The 24,702-nt window shown below is 44.8% G+C and overlaps 1 protein-coding gene across 6 annotated transcripts in view; it reads right to left on the reverse strand.

The window, feature by feature from the left end:
- The window catches only part of nr1h4 (nuclear receptor subfamily 1, group H, member 4), an 89,472-nt gene extending 65,503 nt beyond the window's left edge, over nt 1-23,969 (reverse strand). For 2 of the 6 annotated variants that reach the window (XM_067999229.1, XM_067999228.1), the window contains exons 1-3: nt 23,644-23,968; nt 11,850-11,973; nt 4,209-4,571 (exon numbers count right to left, since the gene is read on the reverse strand). In XM_067999229.1, the coding sequence (XP_067855330.1) occupies nt 4,209-4,571; nt 11,850-11,943 (457 nt within the window). In that variant the 5' untranslated portion in view covers nt 11,944-11,973; nt 23,644-23,968. The other 4 variants (XM_067999233.1, XM_067999234.1, XM_067999231.1 and 1 more) reach the window with 3 other exon arrangements.
- Between the last annotated feature and the right edge of the window lie 733 nt (nt 23,970-24,702).

The following is a 24,702-nucleotide window of genomic DNA, read 5'->3' on the forward strand; positions in this document are numbered from 1 at the left end:
GAGTAGGATTTCCTCCCCTCTCCAAGCTCTTACTCCCTGGGACGTGAAGTGGGAAATCTACCTCAATATCTACCCGTGGGAGCCCATCCATAACAAGCTGTCAACAACAGCTTTAAACCAGGGAGAATACGGCAGTTGCAAGACATTAATGAATGAATCAATATTAAAAACTAGAGGACGAACAGGTGACTGGATTGCAGAGCAGGTTTGAATCTTGCTAACATTGTTGAAATAAACATCTCTCCCTTGATAGTCAGAACAATCCGGGAGTCAACTTGGCTCCATTTCGGACAGTCCCAGCGTGTGGAGACCAGAGCTCCAGCCCTGAATACTGGGTTAATGTCCAGTGTGTCCGATTGCTGCGGGTGGCCCCATCCCCATCGTAAAGGGTAGGTGGGACTCTTTAGCCTTGGTTGCAGCCCACCCAGGAGAAGGTACTCCAAAAATCAAAAGCCATGAGGAAGGCAATGGGAAACCACCTCAGCTCCTTTTCCCCAGTGCATGGCTCTAGAACCTCACGTGTGAGACTGGAGTTAGGACCTGCCCTGGGGCAGAACACAACAGACGAGCAGACAATGTTCAGTGGAACAGTTTGCCACAGAGAGCATCTGAGGCTGAGACCATTACATTTTTAAGGGAAGAGTAAATAAGCATTTGAAGAGGGAGAGAGCAGGGCAGTGGGAACAGTTTTGAATTGCTCTAGCAAAGAGCCAGCACAGACACAATGGGTCGAATGGCCTCCTCCTGTGTTGTGAATTCCCATGGTTCTATGGAATTTGGCTTGCGGTATTGACCAACTATGATTGTGTTTGAGAACCGATAACAGTGGTTACACTTTCAATGAATCAGCTTGCCTTTCGCCAGTTTGGGTTAACTCCTCCATCACAGTAGCACAGAGAGAAATTTTCTACAACAACAACTTGCATTTATATAGGGCCTTTAATGGAGTAAAATGTCCCAAGGCACGTCACAGAAGCGTAATCAGACCAAAACATTGACACCATGCCAAAGAAGAAGACATTAGAACAGGTGACCAAAAGCTTGGTCAAAGAGATAGGTTTTAAGGAGCATTTTAAAGGAGAGAAGGGTGGAGAGGTTTAGGGAAGGAATTCCAGAGCTTAGGGCCTAGACGGCTGGAGGCACAGCCGCCAATATGGTGGGGCGAAGGAAGCAGGGAATGGATAAGAAACCAGAATTGGAGGAGCGCAGAGATCTAGGAGGGTTGTGGGGCTGGAGGAGGTTACAGAGATTGGGGGGGGCGAGGCCACGGGGGGAATTGAACAGGGGTGCATTAAGCATGTGTATGAAAACATCGTTCTTTAAATGGAAAATATCTCCCTTTATCACTAAGGTTTCTGTTCCTTATCTAATTCTGGGATTACCATCCCCTGCTATTTAATATTAAACATGATTAATGATGCTAATGATGCTATTGATTAAAAGTAAATTACTTTTCCTTAATTAATACAATATCACATCAAATTCTTGTCCTAATATGAAAATAATTACAATTACATTACAGGATGGATCCTTGACAAGAAGATTTTGTACTTTTCCTTTAATTCGTGCCCACCTTCTACACAAGGAAATATGAATCCCAAGTGAATTTTCATTCATTTTTATTTAAAGCAGATTATCTGGTCATGATCATATTGCTGTTTGTGGGATCTTGCTGTGTGCAAATTGGCTGCCACGGTACAACAGTGACTACACTTCAAAAATTGGCTGCCAAGTGCTTTGGGACATTCTAGGGTTGTGAGAGGCACTATATAAATGCAAGTTCTTTCTTTATTTAAACGCGGCCTACGAACAGCTTGGCCACTCTCAGGTGGATGTAAAAGATCCCACAGCACTATTTCGAAGAAGAGCAGGGGAGTTCTCCCCTGGTGTCCTGGGCCAATATTAATCCCTCAACCAACATCACTGAAACAGATTATCTGGCCATTTATTTTATTGCTGTTTGTGGGTCAACTCTCTCTTTCCAGCCAAGCCAACTCTAGTCACAGTGTGAACAAGGAGCACCTCAGAGCATCTCCGCACAGAGCAGCAGGGACCATTCATCGCCTGAGAGCCATTGTGGACTCTGAGGACCCTGGATACCTTTGCGCTGCCAGCCAGAAGCCGGGTTTCCTAGAACCAGGTAGTTACAGACTGGCACTCTGGCTCCTTCGGAATTGTGCCAAGTGTTTCCTATTTATAAATTTCTCTCTAGTGATGGGTGATTACGTTTTTTTGAAAAAATTCATTCTCGGGATGTGGGCGTCGCTGGCAAGGCCGGCATTTATTGCCCATCCCTAGTTGCCCTGAGAAGGTGTAGGCGAGCCTTCTTCATGAACCACCAATCTTTGTAGTGGTTTGATGTCTCAGCTAGGCCACTTCAAAAGGCAGTTAAGAGTCAGTGACATTGGTGTGGGACTGGAGTCACAGATAGACCAGACCAGGTAAGGACGGCAGGTTTCCTCTCCTAAAGGACATCAGTGAACCAGTTTGGTTTTTACAATACTCTGACAGCTTCATGGTCACTTTTACTGATGCCAGATTTTTATTTCCAGATTTATTTTTAGACTGAACTCAAATTTTCAAACTGCCCAGAGTGGGATGTGAACACTCGTTCTACTGGATTATTAGTCCCGTAACATAACCACCACACCACCGTACCTGTCAAGAAGCGGGGTAGAGATGCTGGTGAACATGGGACAGGCATGGTGGAGAACTAATGGTGGAGAAATTCAGCTTACCGCTGCCCGTTTCGCACCCGCAGAATTGACGTTAGGTCTCCGAATTTCGCGTCGCAATCCGTCATGCCCGATCTGGACCGGAAGCGCGCCGGATGCCATATTGGCTCGGGCGACTTTCAGTCGTTCAAGGCGCCCGGGCCTGAAACAGTGGAACAGGTGTTAGGCCCCTCAAATATGCAAATCGGGGTCCAACACCGGTCGTAGGAATGGCAAAATGGGCGGAGCTTGGGCAGCACAAGTTGTACCGGACATGGAGCCGCCCAACTGGCGATTTGCCGAGATTTATAAATAAAACGAAGGAGCTAGATTGTGCTTCTAAGCGTCAGCCATGGTTCATATGAACATAGGAACAGGAGGAGGCCATTCATCCCCTCGAGCCTGTTCCACCATTCGATGAGATCATGGATGATCTGTATCCTATCTCCATCCACCCACCTTGGCTCCATATCCCTTAATACCCTTGGTTAGCACAAATCTATCGATCTCCGATTTAAAATTATTAATTGAGCACCTACTGCTTCTTGTGGGAGAGAGTTCCACACTTCTACCACCCTTTGTGTGAAGAAGTGTTTCCTAACTTCTCTCCTGAATGGCCTGGCTCTGATTTTAAGGTTATGTCCCTTTGTCCTAGATTCCCCCACCAGCGGGAAAAGTTTCTCTCCATCTACTCTATCAATTCCTTTCAAAATCCTAAAAACCTCAATCAAATCACCCCTGAACCTTTTCAGTGGTAACTTTCTCGCCTCTGAGTCAGAAGGTTGTGGAGTTTTTTTTGTACAGGGGTTGTGAGGCTGTGGAATTCACGACCAGAGTTAGTGACCAGGTCAACATTTAAGAATAGGTTAGATAGGTGGTTGAAGGAAAGAGGGATAATGGGATATGAGCTTGTATTCCCTCGAGTTTAGGAGATTAAGGGGTGATCTAATTGAGGTGTTTAAGATGATTAAAGGGAATTAATAGGGTAGATAGAGAGAAACTATTTCCTCTGATGGGGGGAGTCCAGAACAAGGGGGCAGATCCCTAAAATGAGAGCTAGACCGTTCAGGAAGCACTTCTTCACACAAAAGGTAGTGGAAATCTGGAACTCTCTTCCCAAAAAGCTGTTGAGGCTGGGAATAAGGTTGATAGCTCTTTGTTGGGTAAGGGTATTAGGGTTACGGAACGGAGGGAGGTAAATAGAATTACAATACAGATCAGCCATGATCCAATTGACTGGCTGAACAGGCTTGAGGGGCTGAATGGCCTCCTCCTGTTCCTATATTCCTAGAACAGTTTGGGCGAATGGGATTCGTCTACTGCTTGTGTGGAGGATAAGGACCAACACAGACTAGTTAGGCCGAATAGTCTGTTTCCTTGTTGTAATTTCTATATAATTCAACGTAAGCTGCCACCTCTGCTCTTTCCCGCGACAAAACCAGCCTCAATTTGATGACTCGGCTGACAGGTACGTGGTTGAGAAGCTGTCCTTACCTTTACAGCCCTCACAGGTGAGCGCGTTGTAGTGATATCCTGAGGCCTTGTCTCCGCACACGACACACAGCTCATCACCTTTCATCTTCCCAGAGACGGAGCCCAGCCTGATCTTCTTGGCAATTGGGATGTCAGTCTCCTCCATATCTCTGTGGAAGATTCTCTCGCAGGGCAGCTTTTTAACGTCATACGTGGCTGAGGAGTACCAGTCGTCAGAGTACTGGGTGTAGTAGCTGCTGTTGGGGTAGTATGGAGGCACCGTGGTGCACAGCTGCATCGAATTTAATGGCGTGTTGGGATATTGAGCGTAGGCGGAAACATCTGTATCTTGCAAGGATAGGCTGGGTTGGTCCACCATGACATCTTCGTTCGAAAAGGTAAAGAGAGAGATAACCAGTCACTTAGGAGCCATAGAATCAAATTATCATATAGCACAGAAAGAGGCCGTTCAGCCCATCGTGCCTGTGCTGGCTCTTTGAAAGAGCTATCCAATTAGTCCCCATTCCCCTGCCCTTTACATTTATCCTAGCGCCTTTCATGCCCTTTACAGCCAATGAAGTACTTTTTGAAGTGTAGTCACTGTGGTAATGTAGGAAACGTGACAACTAATGTATGCACAGCAAGATCCCAGAAACAGCAATGAAATTAATAATCAGATAATCTGGGTTTTTTTAAAAAGTGATGTTGGTCGAGGGATAAATATTGGCCAGGACAGCAGTGTACTGCTCTTCTTCGAAATAGTGCTATGGGATCTTTTACATCCAACTGAGAGCAGAAGGAGCCTCTGTTTAATGTCTCCTCTGAAAGACAGCACCTCTGACGCTGCAGCACTCCCTCAATACTACACTGGGAGCATCAGCTTAGATTTCGTGCTCAAGTCCCTGGAGTGGGACTTTGAACCTATAACCTTCCTGGTACAGAGGTGAGGGCACTACCCACTGAGCCACCAATTAGCTGCATTCGGGCCTGTGCAATATCGGGCAGCCCCGAGGCCGGAAGCAAGATGTGTTCTGGGGGAGGTGGAGGGGGGGATCGCAATCTGGAATGGGAGGAACCCTTATTTTTTTTTTGGTTGTCTCAAGCTGTATCGCCAGTACATGCCGCACACTCCACCCAGCTGTCTCCCAAAATGGCAGTCGGGGTCCTATGTACATCATGGGACCTACATCCTGAAACGGGCAGGCCCTTTGACCGCCCAGCGGTAGGCCCCTTTAAAAATGGCAGCGGCTGGACCATCAGTGTTGGCCGCGGCTCAGTGGGCAGCACTCTTGCCTCTGAGTCAGCAAGTTATGGGTTTAAGTCCCACTCCAGTGACTTAACTCGATAATCTAGGCTGACGCTGTCAGTGCAGTACTGAGGGAGTGCTGCACTGTTGGAAGTGCTGTCTTTCGGATGAGATGTTAAACTGAGGCCCTGTCTGGCCAATGTTTATCCCACAACCAATGCCTAAAAACAGATTATCCGGCCATTATCACATTGCTGTTTGTGGGATCTTGCTGTGCGCAAATTGGCTGCTGTGTTTCCTACATTACAACAGTGACTACACTTCAAAAAGTACTCCATCGGCTGTAAAGTGCTTTGGGATGTCCTGAGATTGTAAAAGGTGCGATACAAACACAATCTCTTTTTTTTAACAGGCAGGGGGTCAAGTCTATCGACCCCATTTTGAGGCCGTCAGTCCCACGTTGACACCGATTTGGACAAGTTAAAATGGGCCTCGGTATATTTAGATTTTAGCAAAGCTTCTGCACAGTTGGGAGGAAATTTTCAGCCTCATCTCCTGGGCGAAAGTCGATTTCTTCATCTGGGCGAGCTGCCTGTTGACCTAAATTATCGAAATGAGGCCTGAGGCTCCGTTTCAGGCTCCCGGTTGAGCCGTGCCGCCGGTTATTGATCCGAAACGGGCCGTAACCAATTTCCACCCCTTTACTTCTGACAAAAAGGTCATCGACCTGAAACGTTAGCTCTGTTTCTCTCTCCGTAGATGCTGCCTGACCTGCTGAGTGTTTCCCAGCAATTTTCTGTTTTCATCCATCTCTTTAGTGTTTGGCACAAGGGTCTCATTTAAGTCCTAACTCAGACCACCTACCCGTGTGTTGCTGAGGTCGATTAGCACAGAAAGAGTTCATGAACCTCACCAACACACGCTCTGCTGCTCCGAGTTAGAACTTTCTGAAAAGGACAAGTCTGTAATTGTGAAAGATTCTCGATATATTTTTAAAAAAACATCTGAATTACGGTTTACTTGAAGAGTGACCTTTTACTCATGTCGAGATTTGTCCAGGAGTTAGAAAAGGTGCTTTCATCGACCTGTTTCCTTCCTATCGCACGAGGCTCCGAATCTCTTTACCGCTGTAATACGCCATGACCCATCATTTTTATGTCTGAACCGCTATTTCGCTCCTTTATGTAATGAATAAAGCTTTACCGTCATGGTGTGGCCTATCATTAAAGAGAATGTTATGCTACATTAAAACAGAACTGTTTAAACTGGATTGCCTAGCGGTCAGATCCAATCTGAAGCCTTTCTGAAACCTAAGAATGCTTTCTACACAGTTGGAAGAGTTAACCATATTAGCATTCACTGCCCTCAGGCTAAGCTTACACTACGCTGTGCCCTAGTACAGGCTGGAAGTATAATCAGCCCCCTACCTTTCACGGTCTTCATTCTAACTAGCTCCGTGGCAGCAATGAACGTGAAGCTTCCTTCAGTAGCCACAACTGTTAACAAACCTTTGGTGGTCTCAGAGACTTTTTCCCAACGGCAAGAAATAAATCCTCCAGAGGCTAAACGGGAAGGCAACCTCTACGTATGAGGAAGGAAAGAAATCTTCCTCAGCTAAAGTATATTAAATGACTTCCTCGGGTTAATTGTTTGGTTGGGTCAGAGACTAAAGGTCACTAAAGCTTACTCATTAACTCCCCTTACAGAAGTGCTGCTATCAGGCAGCTGAAAGCACCTGACTGCTGAAAGCCTCACTCAGATCCAAATGTTTCGGACTCTCCCTGAATGGTAATAATTCACAATGACATTTAGGAGTGTGGAATGGCACAGGATTGGAAATGGCCACTGCGATCCATCTGGAGGACTCTGGTGTCTAGGAAATATCGTATTCCATGGTAACATTCATAACCCTCTATCAAAGATCAGCGAACCTAAAACTCATAACACGGGGAATGCTTGTAATCCAATTTGTACACACCAAATCTTATTGTTTCTTAAATTATAATTTGGGATAACCTGAGTGCTCATTTCCCCTCACCTTTATTGTCAGAAATCTACTGAAAAATCAACTCTACATTACAACAGTGACTAGACTTCAAAAAGTCCTTCATTGGCTGTAAAGCACATTGGGACGTCCTGAGGTTGTGAAAGGTGCTATAGAAATGCAAGTTCTTTCTTTCTTTCTTTGATTCTGCCCCATAAGAAATAGGACTCTGGCATATCTGTCCCACCACACATCCCATATCATTCACATACCCTTGCCCAGTTACTTACCTTTACTTGTTATCTGGCAGATGTGAAGCCTAGGAAAGTAAGTGGTGGTGGATGAGTGAATGAGGTAGGACGTGGGATTGATTCCAGAGTGGTATAACCCCATAACCCATCAATCCTTTCCCTAAATAGCGTTCTGTTAAAGGCCTTAATTAACACAAGAGCAAGTATTTAATCCCTCCAAATTGCTTAAAATATACTGGAAAAGATCTGACCAATGCGAGATTGTACCTTTGCGCCAGACTTAGCTGGAAAATTGACGGGCTCAATCTACTCTCTGCTCCTTCACATGTCTGTCTGTTACGGCTCAATTCATGTAAGCAGGGGTGTATAGTGATATAAAGTCGAAACAACAAGTGAGAGATGGATAGAATTTATAACCTGTTTAACAGTTTCAACACTCTGTGTAATCAAATTAAAAAGTACCCACGTGAGACATCAATTGCCAAAATCTGTCTAAAGCACTGCTCTCAAAGTGTTATTAATGACAATATCTGTCGCTAGAGGCTGTCTGAGCATTCTATGTTGTATATTGAACCTTTCTAGGTGATTAATGAGCTGTAATTTGGTTTAAAGCCTTTCTGGTCTTCAGACACAATTATTAGTGAATCTGCTGGAGTTATACAAGGTCCTGAGTCCTATTCATCCAGTGCACTGTCGATAAAACAAGTCTACAATGTTCTGGTACAGTTTGGCCAATCTGAACAAGATCTGTGGGAAAGTCTGAGAGTGGGGGGAGTTTTGACTTTGTGCGATAGTGTAAAAAAGATTGATAGCGAATCAGCACCTCGTTTTACATCTTTTGTGATGTTTATTTCCATTGATGTCAATCGGGAGAGGTGTGAATGGGGGAGGTGTGAATGGGGGAGGTGTGAATGGGGGAGGTGTGAATGGGGGAGGTGTGAATGGGGGAGGCGTGAATGGGGGGAGGTGTGAATGTGGGTAAGTGTGAATGGGCGGAGGTGTGAATGGGGAGAAGGTGTGAATGGAGGGAGGTGTGAATGGGGGAGGAGTGAATGGGGGAGGTGTGAATGGAGGGAGGTGTGAATGGAGGGAGGTGTGAATGGGGGAGGTGTGAATGGGGGGAGGTGTGAATGGAGGGAGGTGTGAATGTGGGTAAGTGTGAATGGGGGAGTTGTGAATGGAGGGAGGTGTGAATGGGGGAGGAGTGAATGGGGGAGGTGTGAATGGAGGGAGGTGTGAATGGGGGAGGAGTGAATGGGGGAGGTGTGAATGGAGGGAGGTGTGAATGGGGGAGGAGTGAATGGGGGAGGTGTGAATGGAGGGAGGTGTGAATGTGGGTAAGTGTGAATGGGGGAGTTGTGAATGGAGGGAGGTGTGAATGGGGGAGGAGTGAATGGGGGAGGTGTGAATGGAGGGAGGTGTGAATGGGGGAGGAGTGAATGGGGGAGGTGTGAATGGAGGGAGGTGTGAATGGGGGAGGAGTGAATGGGGAGAAGGTGTGAATGGGCGGAGGGGTGAATGGGGTTGGTGTGAAATGGGGGAGATGTGAATGGGGAGGTGTGAATGGGGGGAGGTGTGAATGGGAGGAGGGGTGAAATGGGGAGGTGTGAATGGGGGGCGGTGTGAATGGGGAAGGGGTGAATGGGGGAGGTGTGAATGGAGGGAGGTGTGAATGGGGGAGGAGTGAATGGGGAGAAGGTGTGAATGGGCGGAGGTGAGAAAGGGGGAGGTGTGAATGGGGGGCGGTGTGAATGGGGAAGGGGTGAATGGGGAAGGGGTGAATGGGGGAGGTGAGAAAGGGGGAGGTGTGAATGGGGGGCGGTGTGAATGGGGAAGGGGTGAATGGGGGAGGTGAGAAAGGGGGAGGTGTGAATGGGGAAGGGGTGAATGGGGGGAGGTGCGAATGGGGAAGGTGTGAATGGGGGGAGGTGCGAATGGGGAAGGTGTGAATGGGGGAGGTGAGAAAGGGGGAGGTGTGAATGGGGGAGGAGTGAATGGGGAGAAGGTGTGAATGGGCGGAGGTGTGAATGGGGAGAAGGTGTGAATGGGGGGAGGGGTGAATGGGAGGAGGGGTGAATGGGGGGAGGTGCGAATGGGGAAGGGGTGAATGGGGGGAGGTGCGAATGGGGAAGGTGTGAATGGGGGAGGTGAGAAAGGGGGAGGTGTGAATGGGGGAGGTGTGAATGGGGAGAAGGTGTGAATGGGGGGAGGGGTGAATGGGAGGAGGGGTGAATGGGGGGAGGTGTGAATGGGGGAGGTGAGAAAGGGGGAGGTGTGAATGGGGGAGGTGTGAATGGGGGGAGGTGTGAATGGGGGAGGGGTGAATGGGGGAGGTGAGAAAGGGGGAGGTGTGAATGGGGGAAGATGTGAATGGGGGGAGGTGTGAATGGGGGAAGGTGTGAATGAGGGAGGTGTGAATGGGGGGCGGTGTGAATGGGGAAGGGGTGAATGGGGGAGGTGAGAAAGGGGGAAGATGTGAATGGGGGGAGGTGTGAATGGGGGAATTGTGAATGGAGGGAGGTGTGAAAGGGGGAGGGTGTGAATGGGGGAGGTGTGAATGGGGGAATTGTGAATGGAGGGAGGTGTGAATGGAGGGAGGTGTGAAAGGGGGGAGGTGTAAATTGGGCTGCCGATTCACTATTACCCGCTTTACACTATTGCACACAATTAACATCAGCCCCAGTAACACTGCAATTCCTTATAAATAGTTACTATAACTAGAATAAAGTTTTAAAAATATATTTTTATAAATCTGTGAGAGGGCCTTAGTATAGATTGTTAATTGTGTCCATGTGATTTTATATCAATGAGTGTTAATTGTTTTCAGGCTGTGAGTATCAATTGGGGACTCTCTTGTATCCATTTATAGGAGAGCTTATCTATGGGGTGCTCAGTGTGTGATGTTGATCTCTGTGAATAAAGGATTGGAAGCAACTGAAGACTGGATTAGAGTAGACAGGGCTTGATGGCCGGCGCGGACACGATGGGCCCAAGGGCCTCTATCCGTGCTGTATAACTCTATGACTCTATGACCAGGCTCCAGTGTTCTATCCTTCACCACCGGGCTATCCAGTTTATTACAATGACCTGCAGCGGTGAGTAATTTACTGATTGACATAATAGGACTAAATTCATGAATGCGGGCAAGGTTTCACCTGAGAATACATTTTGGCAAATTTAAATTAATTAATTAAAATCCCTCAAAAACAATCCGTAGAAAATTGGGAGTGGCGTGGCCGTGATCTTACGATATACGCTCCCAGTGAGGACTCAACTCCAGCTGATCGCACCATCGGGTCACACCCCCAGTGTGGTGAATTGGACCTACAGTTGGCTACTTTGAAAAAGAAAAAGAAATAAATTTGTTCTGTTTCTGATTTTGCTTCATCCACCCATGACAATAATTCTAGACAATCACTGGATGACATTTCAGCCCGTTTACCGGGCATAAAAAGGTCGTAATGAGGACCAATTTTGGAGAACAATGTCCTGAAAGACGCCTGGCCCGATATTGGGTTGGACCAATTTTCAGGAGTCCAGGACGGCTGCCTAAAATAGGTGTTAGGCCCCCTGCATGTACGAATGAAGGACCCAACACCTCTTTTAGGGCCCCTCCGGGAAATTGGGCTGCCCATCGCAGGACCTTCTTAATCTGGATAAGAACATGGAACAAGAAAGCGTGGATTGAGAAAATACCATTCTGCCCGTCGATCCTGCACAGTGTTCAAGAAAAAGAAACAGAAAGATCTTGCATTTACATGGCACCTTTCACATCCTCGGGACGACCCAAAACATTTCACAGCTGATAAAGTACTTCTAAAGTGTACTCACTATTTTAATACAGGGAAATGTGGCAGCCAATTTGTGCACATCAAGATTCCACAAACAGTAATGAAATAAATGACCAGATAACCTGTTTTTTTGGTGGAGTTGATTGAGGAATAACAGAACAACAGGAATTGTCCTTCAAACAACATCATTAAATCAGATTATCAGGTCATTATTTTATTTCTACTTGTGGGATCTTGCTGTGCACAGATTGGCTGCCCGGGTTTCCCTACATTACAACAGTGACTACACGTCGAAAGTGCTTCATTGGCTGTAGAGCGCTTTGGGATGCCCTGAGGTCGTTAAAGGCGCTATATAAATGCAAGTTCTTTCTTTCTTGGGCATGGCCTTACCAAAGAACGAGGTGTCGGTGAGACAGAATCCTTCTGAAGGGGAAAACTGACTGTGTCCCAACATATCGTCCTGAGACCTCATCCACTGCTTCATCCAGATACAACAAGTGATCGGTGAACAATTCTAAAAGGCAGAAATGGCAAAATACATTACATCGATGATTTGTTACGCCTTTTTTAAAATATAAAAACTTTAATCACCGCAAATAGACAAGGTGCAAGATGAGAAATACCAGTGGCATTAATGCATTAACTTTACACAAGTTAGTTTAGTGGTGTAAGGCACATTTAGAAAATCAGCAAGCAGCTGCCTATAGTTCGAGGTTGGGAGCCCGGTGATAGGATTGATCAAAGTAGAAGTTTTTAGAGAGGAATTTCCCAACGTTCTTTTCCTAAATTGGCCTAAGACTTTTTCTCTGTTTTTCTTGCCTCTCCCCAGATGTTTGCACGACCGGGGAGGTGGGTTGATGATGTTTGTAGGCTGCTCCACATCTGGATGGGACAGGCTGTAAGGACCAGTGACTCTTTTCTTGTTCCCTCTCTCATTTGCTTGTAGGTCTGAGGTAGAGAAGGCTAACCCCTCAGATAGGTCACCACACAAGGCCGAATATAGGACGACAGAAGTTGTGGAGAGAGTGAAAGAGAACTCGTCCATCGTGACAGAACTAATCCTCTCCCAGGAGATTACATGGCAGCTGAGAGGATCAGGAAGTGTCTGGTCACGATGCTCTGGTCATCAGGATTGTAGGGCAGGCTTGATAGATCAGCTGGTCGTTTCCTGCCCATCATTTTCGTATGTTTCAGTTGGTCAACACTGCTTGTTACATGCCCTGGGTATTAGGGTTACTTTACTGAAAAAAATGGCCTCAGACTTCCCAAAGTGCTTTACAGCCAATTAAGTACTTTTGAAGTGTAGTCACTCTTGTAATGTCGGAAACGCGGCAGCACAGCAAGATCCCACAAACAGCAATGAAATAAACGACCAGATAATCTGTTTCTTGAATTCATTCTCGGGATGTGGGCATCGCTGGCAAGGCCGGCATTTATTGCCCATCCCTAGTTGCCCTGAGAAGGTGGTGGTGGGCCGTCTTCTTGAACCGCAGTAACAGTTTGATACAACTGGGGGGTTTGCTTGGCCACTTCAAAGGGCAGTCAAGAGTCAACCACATTGGTGTGGGACTGGAGTCACACATCGGCCCAGACCGGGTAAGGTTTCCTTCCTTACAGGACATTAGTGAACAGTTGGGTTTTTAATGACAACCCAACAGTTTCATGGTCACGTTTACTGACACCGACTTTTTATTTCCAGATGTTTTTTTAAACAGACTCCAAACTCTCGAACTGCCACGATGGTCTTTGAACTCACGTTCTCTGGATTGTTAGTCCAATAACAAACACTGCGATGCTTTTGATGATTTACTCGCGGATGATTTAATTTAAATCAGGAAAATATTGACTGCACCTGGAGTACTGCGTTCAGTTCTGGGCACCGCACCTCAGGAAGGATATATTGGCCTGGGAGGGGGTGCAGCACAGATTCACCAGAATGATACCGGGGCTAAAAGGGTTAAATTATGAAGACAGGTTGCATAGACTCGGCTCGTATTCCCTCGAGTATAGAAGATTAAGGGGTGATCTAATTGAGGTGTTTAAGATGATTGAAGGATTTGATAGGGGAGACAGAGAGAAACTATTTCCTCTGGTGGGGGGAGTCCAGAACAAGGGGGCATAACCTTAAAATTAGAGCGAGGCCGTTCAGGGGTGATGTCAGGAAGCACTTCTTCACACAAAGGGGAGTGGAAATCTGGAACTCTCTCCCCCAAAAAGCTGTTGAGGCTGGGGGTCAATTGAAAATTTCAAAACTGAGATTGATCGATTTTTGTTAGGTAAGGGTGTTAAGGGTTATGGAACCAAGGCGAGTTGATGGAGTTAAGATACAGGTCAGCTGTATCTTATTGAATGGCAGAACAGGCTCGAGGGGCTGAATGGCCTCCTCCTGTTCCTATTGGAGTAAATTTTCACCTTTAGCTCCCCTGGTGCAGATCCTTGTTGTGAACTTGCTCATGGCCTCTGTGATCTTCTGTCTATTAAAATTAATGAACGGAAAATGATGGAAGAGCATGCGAGTCTAAACCCTCGATTGTGCTCTCTTGCCGTACGAGACTCCCCACCAGGACAGCTGAAGGTAATAAATTTATTCCTTTTATTTTTCTTTGTTGAACATTATTCATTAATTGAAGTCAGCGAGGGTTACAAGAGCGAGGTCAAAGGTTACATGGTAGGGGCCGGAGGCTGAACATATTATGAGCACCTCGCCCAAACAAAGTCCACTTTGCCCACTGTCAGTGACTCAATCCCACAACACGCAGCTGTTAAACAGGAGGGTCAGCAGAGCCTGAGGATTTGGAGATTAATTCCGTTTGGCTCAATGCTAGCCATAAACCTGGAAATATAATCACCCTTTACACTGTGGGCCATTGCTTCAAATAAATCGTGGCATCCCACAATTAGTGTTTAAATTCAGCAAATCAATAAACTGCTGAATGGGAGTTAGGCTGCCCAATTAGAAACATAGAATCATACAGCACAGAGGGAGGCCATTCGGCCCATCGTGCGTGTGCCGGCTCTCTGAAAGAGCGATCCAATTAGCCCCACTCTCCCCTGTTCTTTCCCCATAGCCCTGCAAATTACACTAACAGAAATGTAACAAAGCCAAACTTTGTTGGGAAAAAATGGATAAATTACAAACAAACAAAAAAAAAATGTCATTGGCCTTTCATCCCTTGTAAAATTATTGCACCTCTTGTCCCACAAATACTCGTTTAACAAGCATTACATCATCACTAATGGCCTGTCTGCACATTGCCATCAACTGGGGCCTTGCTCATTGCTAATTTATAAAGTTAAACCATTGTAAGGCAGGACATTAAATCACCAATATATAAAACTGCAAGACTAGATTTAATGGTTTTCTGGCATAAGATCGATTGTTGCCTTATTTAAATCCTTGCTGTGATATTATTATCGTGCAGCAAATTTATTTAAAAGGTGGTGGCTTCTAAACTAGATTATTGGTAGAACACACTTAGTTTTACATCTTTATTGCCTAGTCATAAAAGCATCAACTGGGAGAACACAAAGGGAGGAAATTCAGGTGTAAGGTGCACATGTTGTAAGGGGGCTGTCAATTTTCCTCTCTCTGGATGTCAGCCTTGGCTCAGAGGGTCGCACTTATTCATCTGAGTCAGAAGGTTGTGGGTTCAAACCCCCACTCCAGAGACTTGAGGCTCTGATACTTCAGGTACCATCTTTCCAGTGAGGCCCTATCTGCCCTCTCAGATAAATATAAAAAGATCCTGTGGCCACTATTTTGAAGAAGGGCAGGGGCGTTCCCCCTGATGTCCTGGTCAATATTTATCCCTCAACTAACATCACAAAAACAGTTTATCTGGTCATTATCTCACTGCTGTTGGTGGGACCAAAATGTGAGCAAATTGGCTGCCGCGTTTCCTACATTACAACTTTAAAATTGGCTGTAAAGCGCTTTGGAACGTCCTGAGGTTGTGAAAGGTGCTATAGAAATGCAGGTTCTTTCTTTCTGCGCTTTGTCCAAGTGAAATGTTACATCCAGATAGTAAAGGCGAAAATTGACACCAACATTTTTTCTTGTAAGTTACTCTGCAGATCATTTTGATTGGTCGTTATATGATTCTAGGTGTTGTTAATTCAATGTCTTTAAATACAAGCAACATTTTGTGTAATAAAATCTAAACTAACCTGTACCCAAAGGGCATTGAAATTGGTAATATCTTTCTTTTTAAAAATATGTTGTTGCTCGTTAAGGCCTCGTTAACAAACTTTCAGAGAAAGACACTGCCATTTTCTGCTAGGGAAAATTTAAATGACCATGTAGGAATTTGTTTATCTGCTCAAATGGAGTTAATTCCAAACCCGCGACCTCTACCACCTAGAAGGACAAGGGCAGCAGGCGCATGGGAACAACACCACCTGCACGTTCCCCTCCGAGTCTCACACACCATCCCGAATTTGAAATGTATCGGCCGTTCCTTCATCGTTCCTGGAAATCCCTACCTAACAGTATTGTGGGAGAACCTTCGCCACACGGACTGCATCGGTTCAAGAAAGTGGCTCACCACCACCTTCTCAAGGGGCAACTAGGGATGGGCAATAAATGCCGGTCTTGCCCACATCCTGAGAATGAATTGTTAAAAATTCAATGATGGAATGTTCTTTGGAATGGCACCTGGAGTTTGCTGCAGTTGTTACCTAAACCGTTCCAGTGTCTGCATTAGCTGGAGGGGATCTGCTAGGAAAGGTGAGCTCCATTGGAGACCAGGCGCCCACTCTAACACCCACCATCAGTCATTGAAACAGTTTACTATGTGACACATCACTGACATGTTGATTAGTTGAGCTGTCGTGTACCCAAAGGCAGTTTGAGCAAAGAGGCCAGTGTACTATTAGTCATCTTCCCAAATGTACGTTTCAATCTCCCTCATCAGTAAAGACAATTCTCCGAACCTCTCGCCTCGGTCTCCTGGTGACAACTTTAAGTTGATCACCCCTTGTTAGTGTCTCTCCAGCCAGAATAAATAGTCTTTCCTTCTCCACTCTATCGAAACTCCTCATTATTTAAAAAAAATCTATATTAAATCTCCTCTTAGCCTTCTTTGCTCCAGTGGAAATAGCTCCAATATCTTAAGTCTTTCCTCATATCTGTAGTTTCCCATTTTTGGCATCACCCTGGTGAATCTACGCTGTTTGCTCTCTGTGGATTTAATGACCTTTCTATAAATGGGATGCCCAAAACTGCACACAGTACTGAAACTGTGAGCTGACCATTGCCTTGTACAAATTTATTATTACTTCTTTACTCTTGTACTCTATGCCCCTACTTATAAAACCCAAAATACTATTAACCTTCTTTATGGCGTTATCTACCTGCACTCGCACATTCAAGACGTTATGTGTTTGAACTGCTAGGTCTCTCTGTTCATCCGCACCTCTCAGTGTGTTTTCAGAGTGTAAACCCCCACTCCTTGTTTCTCCTCACAATGTCCATTATCTCACTTTTATCCACATTAAATTTCATCTGCCACTTTTCTCAGTCCATCTCGTTCTTTGCCAAACCTTTGACTTTTGTGTCATTGGGAGATTTCCCTATGCCGAGGTCTATCTTTATTAAGAGAAAAAAAAGTCCCAACACTGACCCCTGGGGAACACCACTCCCAACTTTGCTCCTGTACAAGCAACAGCCATTTACCCTAACCCTTTGTTTCCTGCCCATTAACCAACTTTCTATCCCTGCTACTATATTTCCTCATATACCATACACCTGAATGTTAGTAACAAGCATCCTGTGAGACACCTTATCGAAAGCCTTCTGAAAATCCATATACACCACATCTACTGCATTCCTTTCACCTCTTCAAACAGCTCTACTATATTTACAAACACCGATCTACAGTCAAGGTAGAATCAATCTTGGCTGTGTTGTCCTTTACTAACTAGTGTTAACTAGTTGACACTCACTATAGAGGTTCACACACAAATTAATAGTTATGTAGACCATGTAACTGAAGGCAATCAGTACCCAAGGGACCATTAAAAGCATATGTTGGTGAGGTGAGATGAAGTAAGTTCGGAGGAGGCTCGTGTGGAGCATAAACGCTGGCACAGACCAGTTGGGCCGAATGGCCTGTTTCTGTGCCGTAAATTCTATGTAATTCTAGGAACATAGGAACAGGAGTAGGCCATTCAGCCCCTCGTGCCTGCTCCCCCATTTGATAAGATCATGGCTGATCTGTGATCTAACTCCATATACCTGCCTTTGGCCCATATCCCTTAATACCTTTGGTTGCCAAAAAGCTATCTATCTATCTCACATTTAAATTTAGCAATTGAGCTAGTATCAATTGCCGTTTGCAGAAGAGAGTTCCAAACTTCTACCACCCTTTGTGTGTACAAATGTTTTCTAATCTCATTCCTGAAAGGTCTGGCTCTAATTTTTAGACTGTGCCCCCTACTCCTAGAATCCCCAACCAGCGGAAATAGTTTCTCTCTATCCACCCTGTTCCCCTTAATATCTTATAAACTTCGATCAGATCACCCCTTAACCTTCGAAACTCTAGAGAATACAACCCCAATTTGTGTAATCTCGCCTCGTAACTTAACCCTTGAAGTCCGGGTATCATTCTAGTAAACCTACGCTGCACTCCCTCCAAGGCCAATATGTCCTTCCGAAGATGCGGTGCCCAGAACTGCTCACAGTACTCCAGGTGCGGTCTAATTCTACATAACCGTAAGAGAATGATTCCTTGGGTGAAAATTGGTGAGATTTATTTTCTAAATGAGTAAGTTAATTATCAGAAAGACTTGTATTTCAAATGTAATGTTTTAGTTTAGTGGTTCACAACATTCATTTTCCCGGCTAGTTTTTGCCAAATTGTAGTTCATTTTCCGAATGTGATGTAGAGGTGGGCTTCAAGTTACTGCTGATTCTCTGCTCTTGTCTCAGACCCTTAACATCGTGAAATGTTATGATGGCATCATCTCGGTCCATATTTTGGCGAGTGCATCAACAATGAATGAATTAACGAGTAAATATTTTACTGGTACATTCATCCAAATTCAAGAAGGCTTCCTAAAAATGGCCTGATTTTGTTTCAGCCTGCTTAACAGGTCCATAAATTTAATGCAGTGGTGATCGAGAGCTCAGGGCTGTAAATTATTTATAAAAAGGGCTATTTCTCTGAGAACTGAAATCATCAAACAATCATAAAGTAATGTTTTACTGGCAGTATAATCACACCTGTAGTCAAGGGGATTAGAAAGTTACAACTCATAAATGACATTTTTCAGTTATGATTATTCACTCCAATTTTTTAATTTGGTGCTCGCAATGCCGTCTGGATCTCTAGAATTTTAACACTGATTGAAATATTTTTAAAATTACCTGTACAAATAAAAGCTTGAACTTATATAGAAGCCTCTAGTGTAAAAAATGCCCCATGGCTTTTCACAGACAGACAGTGAGCCAGAAAGAAAGGGTGACCAAAAGCTTGAACAAGGAGATGAGTTTCGAGAAAGTTTTTAAAAGGTAGAGGCGAAGGGCAGGAGTTTTAAGACGGGAATTCCAGAGAGCAAGACCCAGGCGGCTGAAAACTGTGCTGCCATTTGGAGTTAGGAACATAGGAACGTAGGAACAGGAGGAGGCCATTCAGCCCCTCGAGCCTGTTCCGCCATTCAATTGGATCATGGCTGATCTGTATCTCTACTCCATCTACCCGCTTGTTGCACGGAGGGCCAGAGCTAGAAGAACGCAGTTTTTAGGAGGGGATATAGGGCAGGAGGAGATTGCAGAGATAGGACAGGAAGGCAATATGGAGGGATTCATATACACCGGCTAGGATTTACTGCACTGGGGGAGAGGGAGCCAAACGTACGAGCCGGTGGTGTGATTATGGAGCTTGTGACAAGAGCTGTGGATCATGACTTCATTAACCCAATGTTGTGCGGGAGGAAGTTGTGATTCACCCAAGATTAGATGTTGGACAAGCAGTGTGACAGCACGGAGACATTCCAGCAGTTGAGAGAAATGGTCCTATTGTGGACTCAACTCAAACCATTTAATCTCCTGAGAAAAACCTTCCTGTTTCCCCCCCACCCCCACCAATCACTCCACAACAGCTCATTGCACATTTAGACATCATGGGCTAAAGGTCTCACATTTCCAGAATTTCTTTGGCCGAGGATCATAATGATCTAAATAGACATTCAATTATCTCTATCTCTGCTTATCTTTATAATCCTGCTGCTAACCAAGGATTCACCCAGCCCTTGTTAAAAGGCGTTAATCAATAAGGCAATTATCTGCTTTATCTGGGAGTCTATTCCACATATCCACGGCTGGATTATATTGCACCTGACGTTATTATATGTCCGTGTGTGCCATAGAGAGAAGCCAAAGCAATAATGCTCATCACGATTATCATAAAAGGGAAGCCATTTAACAAGAGGGCAAGATTAGATTCCTTTCTCTATCACTGATAAAGGGAGCTGGCAGCACACTGTGTGGTGTTTAATGCCACAGATATGTAGCTGTGAGTGCATGTGAGTGATTCAGATACTGCCATGCGGGGAGGGGGCAGATAATTAATTTCCATTAATGCAACAGGGAGAGATAGAAAGAGATCGAGAGAGAGAAAGAGAGCAAAAGAGAGAAAGAAGGAAGGTAAGAAAGAACTTGTATTTAGAAATATCAATATTGTGTTTATAAGGAAGGAACTTGCATTTATATAGCACCATATCATGTCTTTGACATGTCCCAAAGTGCTTAGCATCCAATGAATCATTTTGAGATGCAGTCACTGTTATGTAGAGGAACGTAGCATCCATTATCCAGATACTGCGGCCTCACAAACAGTAATGAGATGAATTATCAGTTAATTAGTTTTGGTGGTGTTGACCAGGGGAGGCATATTAGGAACATAGGAGCATAGGAACAGGAGTAGGCCATTCAGCCCCTCGTGCCTGCTCCCCCATTTGATAAGATCATGGCTGATCTGTGATCTAACTCCTTATACCTGCCTTTGGCCCATATCCCTTAATACCTTTGGTGGCCAAAAAGCTATCTATCTCACATTTAAATTTAGCAATTGAGCTAGTATCAATTGCCGTTTGCGGAAGAGAGTTCCAAACTTCTACCACCCTTTGTGTGTAGAAATGTTTTCTAATCTCACTCCTGAAAGGTTTGGCTCTAATTTTTAGACTGTGCCCCCTACTCCTAGAATCCCCAACCAGCGGAAATAGTTTCTCTCTATCCACCCTATCCGTTCCCCTCAACATCTTATAAACTTCGATCAGATCACCCCTTAACCTTCTAAACTCTAGAGAATACAACTCCAATTTGTGTAATCTCTCCTCGTAACTTAACCCTTGAAGTCTGGGTATCATTCTAGTAAACCTACGCTGCACTCTGTCCAAGGCCAATATGTCCTTCCGAAGGTGCGGTGCCCAGAACTGCTCACAGTACTCCAGGTGCGGTCTAACCAGGGTTTTGTATAGCTATATATTGGCCAAAACACCAGGAAAACTCCCCGTTCATCAAATAGCGTTGTAAGATCTTTGGTGTTTAACTGAACCACCAGAAGAGGCAGACGGGGCCTGCTGCAAATAAAACCAGAATACAATGGAAATTGTTTCAGCTCCACACAAGCACTGATTTCCATTCTTAATATCTGCGAGTTAAACATGTAAAAATCCTCCACCATAGTGAAGCCAATATTTTTGGTCAATTGGCCCATCAAGTCTGTACCACACGAGCCACCCAGTCTAATCCCACTCTCCTGCTCGTTCCCCATACCCTTTAATATCCCACCCAGTCTAATCCCACTCTCCTGCTCGTTCCCCATACCCTTTAATATCCCACCCAGTCTAATCCCACTCTCCTGCTCGTTCCCCATACCCTTTAATATCCCAACCAGTCTAATCCCACTCTCCTGCTCGTTCCCCATACCCTTTAATATCCCACCCAGTCTAATCCCACTCTCCTGCTCGTTCCCCATACCCTTTAATATCCCAACCAGTCTAATCCCACTCTCCTGCTCGTTCCCCATACCCTTTAATATCCCACCCAGTCTAATCCCACTCTCCTGCTCGTTCCCCATACCCTTTAATATCCCACCCAGTCTAATCCCACTCTCCTGCTCGTTCCCCATACCCTTTAATATCCCACCCAGTCTAATCCCACTCTCCTACTCGTTCCCCATACCCTTTAATATCCCACCCAGTCTAATCCCACTCTCCTGCTCGTTCCCCATACCCTTTAATATCCCACCCAGTCTAATCCCACTCTCCTGCTCAGTGCACAGTGTTAATTGTATGATTTATATCAATTAGTGTTAATTGTATTCAGGTGGTGCGTATCAATTGGGGACTCTCTGATATACATTTATATGAGAGCTTATCCAGGGTGTGGGGCTGGTAATGTGGATCTCTGTGAATAAAGGCTTGGAAGCAACTGAAGACCAGGCTCTAGTGTTCTATCCTTCACCACCGGGCTATCCAGCTTGATACAGGCAGCACTCTTGCATCTGAGTCAGAAGGTCATGGGGTCAAGTTCCACTCAAGAGACTTGAGCACAAAATCTACCTGACACTCCAGTGCCAGTACTGAGGGAGTGCTATCGGAGATGCTGTCTTCCGGATGAAACATTAAACCGAGGCCTCATCTGCCCTCTCAGGTGGGCATAAAAGGTACTATTTCGAAGAAAAGCAGGGGAGTTCTCCTTGATGTCCTGGCCAATATTTATCACTCAACCAATTTCACTAAAACAGATTATCTGGTCATTTATCACATTGCTGTTTGTGGGATCTTGCTGTGTGCAATTTGGCTTCTGCGTTTCCTACATTACAACAATGACTACACTTCAAAAGTACTTCACTGGCTGTAAAGCGCTTTGGGATATGCTGAGGCCGTGAAAGGGGCTATAGAAATGCAAGTCCTTCTTTTAAGATGCCTCTTTTTCAATCAACAATCTAATTTGTGTTTAAAACATCAACAGCAACAACAACTTGCATTTATATAGCGTCTTTAACGTAGCAAAATGACACAAGGCGCTTCACAGGAGCGATTATTAGACAAAATTCATACCGAGTCACATAAGGAGATATTAGAGCAGGTGACCAAAAGCTTTAAAGAGGTAGGTTTTAAGGAAGGCCTTAAAGAAGGAGAGAGAGAGGCGGAGGGGTTTAGGGAGAGAATTCCGGAGCTTAGGGCCCAGGCAGCTGAAGGCACGGCCGCCAATGGTGGGGCGATGAAAATCGGGGATGCGCAAAAGGCCAGAATTGGAGGAGCGCAGAGATCTCGGAGGGTTGTAGGGCTGGAGGAGGTTACAGAGATGGGGAGGGGAGAGTATTTATTGACTCAATTTTCAGCAACCGTTTGTGGCAGAGAATTTCACATTCTCACACCCTCTGTGGGAAGAGATTTTTCTAACTTTCCTTTTAATTCTCTTGGTGATCATCTAAAGTCCTATGCCCTCTCGTTACTGTGTCTATCTTCACATTTTTGGTGTCACTGTAAATGCTTTGACGCAGGGAAAACAACTAGCAGCAGAGCACTTCGTACAGACTGAAAGGGCAAGGAGACCCAAGACTTTGCACAGTGCTAAACATTTTAAGGAAATAAAGCTTTACGTTAGCAGTGAGAAAGTACAGTTAAGAAATGCAAAAGATTCCAAGCCTCCCCTTTAAACACATCGCACGGTTACGCCAGCTTCTTGCAGTAGTAACATGTGAAAACGTTTCTTTCAGACAATCAGCTTACAGAGCAGAGTTTATTGGTGCTTTTAGAACTTGTAAGATCAGTTCAAAATGGCACAAATCTACAAATCTCTCATTTAGATTGGCCAATTCTCCATTAGGGATTCATTCAAACATTTGTGTATTGTGTGCAATACTGGGGAGTATTTCACAAACATCAAAACTTTTTTTTAAAAAAACAAAAAAAAACTAACACAAACTACAAATATGAACCATCAAGAAGTTCCTTCAACAATTTATCGATCAAAAGGGATTTTTGGACATTGCATGATATTGAAGGAGCCTTTTCAAATCTTTGTCCTGCTAAATTAGTTGTGCAGTGTAACATGATCTAACTCCTAACAGAAGTATTCCTCACAGACTATCCAACCATAAGGAATGGCTTCCCATAAACTTGCCAAAAGCAAAACTACAAAGTTGATATACATTTTTAAGGAATATATACTTACGAATATGAACCTGCTGTTACAAACTAGACTGTAAATTCCATTGCTTTGTTAAAATGTTGTTGTTCAGGGTGACTCTCAGACTGATGCCTGCTGTCGATCAGTGTCACGCTGACATTGTACAGAGCTCCTCACACACTGGACTCACCAAAACCTCTTCTGCAAAGTATTCACGGGTCAAGATGACAGGGCAAACATGGGGATTATTCATTAAATGGTTTGCCTAATACTCTCTAAAATATGTCTTTCCTGCAACCAGCTTGTGAGATTGCAGTAACGCAATAAAGTGGAGTCATACTCGCAAATGGGCCACATTAAATGGGCTCTGACATCATGTGGGGGGAGTATAAACAAATCAAAAACAATGAGAGAGGCAGCAAAAAGAATATAAAATTAAATCGATGGAGATGAGAGATTGATGTGGGACAAGCAATAAAAATAAAGAGATCAGACAGAAATTTCTGTGGAAATTAAATGATTAACTATGCAGTCAACTATTTATATGATAATGCATTGGTGGGGCACGTGACAGGTTAAACACAGTCCACATAAATTACAGGTAAGAACGTTCAAAACATTGTACATTTCCATCTAGAGGCATAACATTGAGAAAATAACCTTAACCATAACAGAAAGCACAAAGAGGAAGACATTTCTCTGTGGCTCAGTGGGTAACACTCCCTCACTGATAAGTCAGAAGGATTGTGGGTTCCAAATCCCACTCCAGAGATTTGAGCACATAATCCAGGCTGACACGCTAGTTCTGAGGGAGTGCTGCACTGTTGGAGATGCCGCAATTCCCTACATTACAACAGTGACTATGCTTCAAGTACATTGCCTGTGAAGCACTTTGGGACATCCTGAGGTCGATGAAAAGCGCTGTAGAAATGCAAGTTCTTTTCTTCGTTCTAACGTGCTACAAATTGGGGATTTTGCTAATGGGGTGCAGAGGACAGAATGTCCTACAGGATTTTCCAACCATGCAATCCCGCCTCACCCGCACTCACCCCCTATAACCCTTCCCACCATCAAACAATCGATCGCCTCCAAACTCCCCTGTTG

Source organism: Heptranchias perlo, chromosome 18, assembly GCF_035084215.1.
Source record: "Heptranchias perlo isolate sHepPer1 chromosome 18, sHepPer1.hap1, whole genome shotgun sequence".
Classification (NCBI taxonomy): domain Eukaryota; kingdom Metazoa; phylum Chordata; class Chondrichthyes; order Hexanchiformes; family Hexanchidae; genus Heptranchias; species Heptranchias perlo.